Source organism: Mustela putorius, unplaced genomic scaffold (genome assembly GCF_011764305.1).
Source record: "Mustela putorius furo isolate JIRA1106 unplaced genomic scaffold, ASM1176430v1.1 tig00000228_pilon_pilon_pilon, whole genome shotgun sequence".
Taxonomy (NCBI): Eukaryota; Metazoa; Chordata; class Mammalia; order Carnivora; family Mustelidae; genus Mustela; species Mustela putorius.
The window spans coordinates 27,397,605-27,403,862 of NW_025421322.1; the positions used below are offsets into that span (position 1 = coordinate 27,397,605).

At 51.1% G+C, this 6,258-nt stretch overlaps 1 protein-coding gene across 1 annotated transcript; it reads right to left on the reverse strand.

The window, feature by feature from the left end:
- Window positions 1-489: 489 nt before the first annotated feature.
- LRATD2 (LRAT domain containing 2) lies at window positions 490-5,971 on the reverse strand. Its single transcript, XM_045078122.1, has 2 exons — window positions 5,836-5,971; window positions 490-5,302 (listed from the first exon to the last, which is right to left on the reverse strand). The coding sequence occupies exon 2, from the start codon at window positions 5,204-5,206 to the stop codon at window positions 4,259-4,261; it is 948 nt and encodes a 315-aa protein (XP_044934057.1). The 5' UTR covers window positions 5,207-5,302; window positions 5,836-5,971; the 3' UTR covers window positions 490-4,258.
- Between the last annotated feature and the right edge of the window lie 287 nt (window positions 5,972-6,258).

Below are 6,258 nucleotides of genomic sequence, written 5' to 3' on the forward strand. Positions count from 1 at the left end.
ATGTGGTCACGTTGTCCGCTTTCTGTAATTCAATTACCCAGTGAGTGCATTCTCTTTGTCTGAAACTGAAATCACCCAAGATGCAAGATCTTAATACCAAAACGTCCCAGCGTAGATTCCCAACATGGGAGTGTGGTGATCAGCAATGTTTGCATTGCTTCTGAAAATCAATGTGTACCGAAAATTTATGTTTATGAGACATTTTTCATGAACACTGAGAGCCTAGGAGCAACGGGTGATTAATTCTCACAGAGCAAATGCAGGGAGGGCTTTGTCACTATATGAATTCTTCAAAACGTTTACTGAGCAATGTAAAGATGAGACGACCCACTAATATTATCAGAAATTGTTGAACCACATATGGCAGAAAGAGGTATACAAGTGGAAAAAAATATCAATTCAGTTAACACTAAGAGATGGTTTATTGGAAACCCTTAGAGCATTAAAAGACTTGACAGATTTTATTTTAATAAGACAGTGAAGAGGAACTGGTTCAAAAGATGTCATCAATCTTTTATTTAACTAAACACCGCCCTTCATTTTGAAGGAAATGATACAATTTCAAATCAGAACCTCCTTCTCAAGAAGTGGTATGAGAACGTAACATTGATTTAACATACATTCTTCAACAAAAATACAGTTTACACAATTCACTAGAAAATAAAATAGACATAGAATTTACCATATTAGTCAATGTAATTCTCCATGGGTCACAAAAATTACAGCTAAGAACAAAACATAGTGAACATCTGAATGAACCAGTCAAGTTTATAGTTACCATGATTTAAAAAAAAAAAAAATTCACAAATGTAACTTCCCAAACAAAACCATTTGAAGACCGTGATTATAGATTTTATTCTAATTTATTTTTTAAAAAATGGTTAGACAATCACATTAATATCAAGAGTCTTCGACACAGTGGATTCCATTTTGTTAAGAAAGAAAAAAATAGAAAACGGTTAGTCATTAATTTTCTTCACTCTCCGTAGCATATGTCGTATAAAATTAAAGTTTTGCTTTCAAAAATATGTTTCCACGTGGTTGTCGTGTTGTCTAGTGCTGCTCTTAGGGCCAGAAGCACCAAAGACACGAGAAGGTTAACCACTGAAGTGTCATTTTTCATAAAAACTAAAAATTTCCTTAAAGGTCTGGTGTCAAGTCTTCTTCTATAGGCATTTTAGTGCTAAAGTCATTTTAAATTACATGTGGAATAAAAGCTACAAAAAGTACGAGTTCTTTCGATACAAAAAGTTGTGTAGCTGATGTTGCGGGCTCCTTTGACATACATAAGCAGTCTCAATAAAATATTTGCTCAAGTAAGAAAATAGAATTTGTTTCATTACGTTTAGTAGGTGTTCCAGTCCGGGGTCTTTCTTATCCCTGCCACAGCTTCCGAAGAACGTTAGAATCAATTTTTCTTTCAGAGAACATACATAATTCACAGTACAAAATAGTTCTAAAGTCTTATTCCCAAGGAGAAACAAAAATTATTAAATATATATATATTTTTTAAAGTGCCAGATGTAGCCGTAGCCTGGACATTGACAACTCACTTATCCGCAACACTGCCACCTTGAGGAAAGAGCTGCACTGACGGCTTCCCCTTGCTTGCAGCCTCCGTTGTTGGGCTGTCGATTCACGTTAGAGCCTCAGAGAGCCCTAAGACAACTTCCAATGGAATCATTCTTCGTATTAAATACTTCACACCTCCGGTAGCCAGTAAAAATACTTGCATGAATTGGGAAAGCAGTCTCTGCAGTGGGTGGACTTCCTCTTCTAGTTCATTTTCAGAAACCTCTTCTCTAGAGGCAGAATACTACTACTGGTGTGGATTAAGAGTTCTTCCTTCAAGTGGAGACTTCCCACAAGGAGCAGTTCCTTTGTAACAAGACAGTCACTGGGGTACCTCCGTGTGACCAAGGACATTCACTTTTTAACTGAGGGCAAAGGAGGCCACCAGAGATAGGGGGGGCGGAGAGCTAAGCTGGCTAGCCAGCCCAGAACTGCTGGACTGGCATCCCCGCTCGCTGTCTGCATACTGGTCTTTCAACTACCATGTTAAGCAAACAAAACAAAACAAAATAAAACCCAAATCTGTTGGATATCTGAGGCTCTCCCCAATGTCTTTTACCTTGATTGGCTTTTCCATGAACAAGAGAATATAAACATGAAGCTGAGAGCATACTACACATGAAAACTACATCTATATTTCCCACAGGTGACAGACATCTCTCTCCAAAGTCCCAGACTAGGGTTGAGTGTGGTTCATCTTTAGCAAAGGGACAGGACCTGCTTGGTGATCCTTGTGAGAACAGGGAACATAGCTAATGCCCCTAAAATTAAATTATTTCATATTGAGGTGCTACGACAGTCTAGGCTTTTAAAAATTATGGCATCAACTTCCAAGTTTGAAAAAAGTATACAAGGAAATCCTTCAAGTCTTGTTGCAGGAGTTAGAAATCCCCACGGAGAAGGCCCAAGGATGTCCACAGCAATATAGGACAACTCAAATAGGATTCCATTCCAACTTTAATAATTCCTTCAAAAAAGGACTTGCTCAGTGTCCTCTAAAATGACTCCCCAAAGAAAGGAAAACTTCACGAAACTTTTGGGACGGAATTAGCAATGTCAATCTGAGGCAAAGCAGCACTGTGAAATCAAGGACACACATCAACCAAGGGCTCGCCTAAAGACAAGAGATGGGCTGTAAAAATTTCTAGAAGCCCCACAGTACAGGAAACAAGATCAGTGGCAGACCCAAAGAGTACAGGCCAGCCTGCTGCGACAGATCTCACAACCACCAACCTGTGCCTCAGGACTGTCACCAGACTCGGTGCGGTGCTGACTCTACCAGGTGGCATTTAATTTGTGATGGCTGTTACCCCTCTTAATTGCAAAATCACTCTGAAGGCGGGGGCTGGGGGGTTCTCCAAGAAACAAAGAGACTGCTGCAGTGTAACAAGACTTAGCGTCTTGATTTAAATTGCATGAGGTGTGGCTAGCAAAACAAACACCTTATCACTGAATAGACCTCAAGCCTAAGATTTTATCACCCGCAGAAAAAAAAAGTGAGTGAGGGGGATGGGACCGGAACCCAGGAGGCAAAAAAAAAAAAAAAAAAAAGAAAAGAAAGAAAGAAAGAAAATCACAGGCCCTATAGTTTTCAAAAGGTTACCTTCACTGTTCAGGAAGGGGGTTAGGTGATGGGTGAGAAATTAACTAATTTCTGCCAGGGCAATTCCATCTGGCTGCTTCTGTAGTGAATACTTTATGGGGTGGCAGGAGCCAACCCCGTGTGACCTGCGGATGAACACAGCCCAGCAGGTTTAATTAGATCAGAGACACAAAGGGCCATTCCCTCCTTTCATAACAACGGGGATCCAAGCGCCTACACCAAAGCAGGCCAGAAACAAAGGCGGCAAAACAGAATCATAATTGAATCCTTCCCCTGGCTGGCCCGTGACAATGATTTACTTGGAACCTGGGAAGTGGTGGCTCAAACAGGAGGGAGCAGGAGACTCCCGCCAGAAGCCAGCTCTAGAAGATGAATTACCTGGGGGTGGGGGGCGAGGGGGAGGTAGCAAAGTCTTTGTTTTGTTGCCCAAGTTGACCCAACTATTTATTACACCTCACAGGGGGCTGCTGGGTTGTGGTCTGCGGCTCCCAGACCCAGGCCTGGTCTCTCCAATCTTACACCCCAGCAATCACCCGGGCCTCCCACATCCCACACACAGCCCTGGGGGAGGGGGGGGGTGGAGGTAGCAGATCTGCGGCTGCCGGTGCTTGGCAGGGCGCAGCCACAAACCCTCCCAGGCCTCCGTACAGGGCCCCCTCCAAGGCCAGGGGAGGAGAGGAAGCAGGAAGGAGGCAAGGGCGGCACAGGTACTCTGAACTTTCCTCCACCCCCGAGGGCCTAGGAAGGGTCGATTTTGGACCCAGGTACAGCAAAAATGAAGTGTCAGACAAGTCCACCATTTGGCCCACGTCAGAAAGGAAGACAGATCCAGAGGACAGGCAAGAAGTGACCCACCCCCGCACCGGCCCCAGTGCTCCTACCTGCTCCCTCTTATTCCTCTGTCCAGGGTAACACGCTCAAGCCACAGCTGGCTGCACATTTTGCCAACTCTCCTTTTTTCCAAATGGCCCAGGAGCCCAGATGGGGCCTGGAAGGTACTGAAGGAGGGAGTGAGAGGAGTCAAGGGGGAGCGGCGGCTGGTCCCAAAGGCTCCCTCTCAAGACTCCGCACTCAGCTCGCCTCTCAGTGCACCGCCGCCTCCCGGGCCTCATCCTCCCGTCCCGGCGCCGGGGGGCGCCCCGGAGGCGGCGTAGTCCGCGCCGCGTCGCTGTCGCCCTCGTCAGGCTCGGCGGGATGCAGGTGCGTGGCGAGCTCTTGCAGCACCGCCGCGCGCCCGATCTGGTCGTTGCGCCGCTTCTCCATGATCAGGTCCTCCAGGCTCTGGAACTCGAGCGTGTGGCTGCGCTGCGCCGAGAGCTGGATCTGCAGCCGGTAGGGCTGCTTGCCGATGCGCAGCTCGCCGCCGATCTTGAACTCGCGCTTGCCGTAGCGGCACCAGGCGGCGAAGCTCTCCGAGTTGCGCCAGCTCAGCTCGCGCTCCTTGGCGCCCACGTGTGCCAGAGCGTTGCGCACCACCGCGCCGGGGCTCAGCGGCTTGTAGCGGTACAGGTCGTTCACCACGCGGCCGCGCCGGCCCTGGCTCGCGTCCGTCAGGAAGCTGTTGCTCACCTCCAGCCGGTGCAAGTGCACCACCTGGAAGTTGCCCACGTAGACAGCCCAGTGCGGGTACTGTGCCTGCGACACGAACTCCACCAGGTCGCCAGGCCTGCACTTGTTGAGCAGGTTCTCGGGCGTGTAGGTGCTCAGCGCCGCGGAGCCCGGCGCGAAGCTCTTCTGGTAGATGCACTCGTCGCGGTAGAACACGGAACACTCCACCTCGTGCAGTCGCGGGTCGTAGGGCTGCGGCGGCGGCAGTGGTGGCCCGTCCCCGCCGTCGGGCAAGCCGTCGCCGCCGCCGCCGCCGCCATCCGGCCCCTGGGGCGGCGGCTGCGGCTCCACGTCCTCGTCGTCGTTGGAGAAGATGTAGGAGACCCCGATGCGGGGCCCATCGTCCCGGTCCACGCCGGTGGGGTCGGCCGTGGGAACTTCCTTATAACTTAGGTGGGTCAGTTTCTCCACCTGGTTACCCATCACGCAGCAGATACACGTTCACACAGCCGAGAGGCGAGAAAGCGAAACCACCACTAGGGTCATTGGCACGGGTCCCCGGACAGGGGCGGAGACCACCTGTTGGGAGAGGAAAGCAAGGAAGCAATGTAGGAGCCCCTCCATGAAAAGGATTTCATAAAAGAAGGAAGGGCTGGGAGCCGAACACCTGGAGCCATTTTACAGGGAAGCTCGGATATGGTGAGCCTTTCCTCATTTCTCCACCTCTAGGGTCACGGTCTCAGGAGGCAGGGCAACCCTAGCTCTACCCCGCCCCCAACACTACACCTCGCCCGGGCAAACGCCCATTGCATCAGCAGCTCCTACCGCTTCCGCCGGCGCCCTACCTGCCAAGCCCAGGCAGGAGGGGGAAAGAAAAGAAACTTTACTCCAATCCCCTTTTCTTAACCTTCCTTTCACCCCAGGGTCCGAACGGCCCCCGAGACGGCTCCCAAGCCTCCATCCTCGGGGAAACCGGCGGAGATCTCCCAGCTCGGCCGGTGCAGGTGAGCCGCCCTACCTGGCTCACCTGCGGCGCTTTCTCCTTCCTTCTCGCCCGCCCCTCCCCCGCGCGCTCGCCCGCCCTTTGGTTCGGGTTACCTGCGAAAACTCACCCGCAGAGAGGTGGCGGCCTTGGGGAATTGGCTCCCTCCCCCCAGCCGCACCTTGAGACTTCTACGGTGAGTTTGCAGGTGTGGGATCCGCAATCCCTCCTCTCCGGGCGCCGGTGGCAGCAAGGCTGGGCAGAGGGGAGAGAAGCATGTCTTGCCCCCGCGGGTACGTAGCGCTCCAAGACTTGAAGGTGGGGAGCAATGCCTGTTTACACCGCACCCCTTCCTCCTGCTGGGGCTGCTGCTCCCCCTCAACCTGCTCTCGGGGGAGGTGGGGCTCGAGAAGGCGGAGAAGGAAGCAGCCTTGCTGCCCGGCGGCGGCAGCTCCCGCTCGGACCCGGCGAGCAACAAGCGCCGGAGCGGGAGGGACGGGATTGTAGATCCGGCTCCAGGCTCTCCGGGCGGGAGCGCAGCCCCTGGCATTTA

Excerpts from the sequence above, each read along its gene's own strand:
- LRATD2 (XM_045078122.1), bottom strand. The coding sequence starts at position 5,206 with ATGGGTAACCAGGTGGAGAAACTGACCCACCTAAGTTATAAGGAAGTT.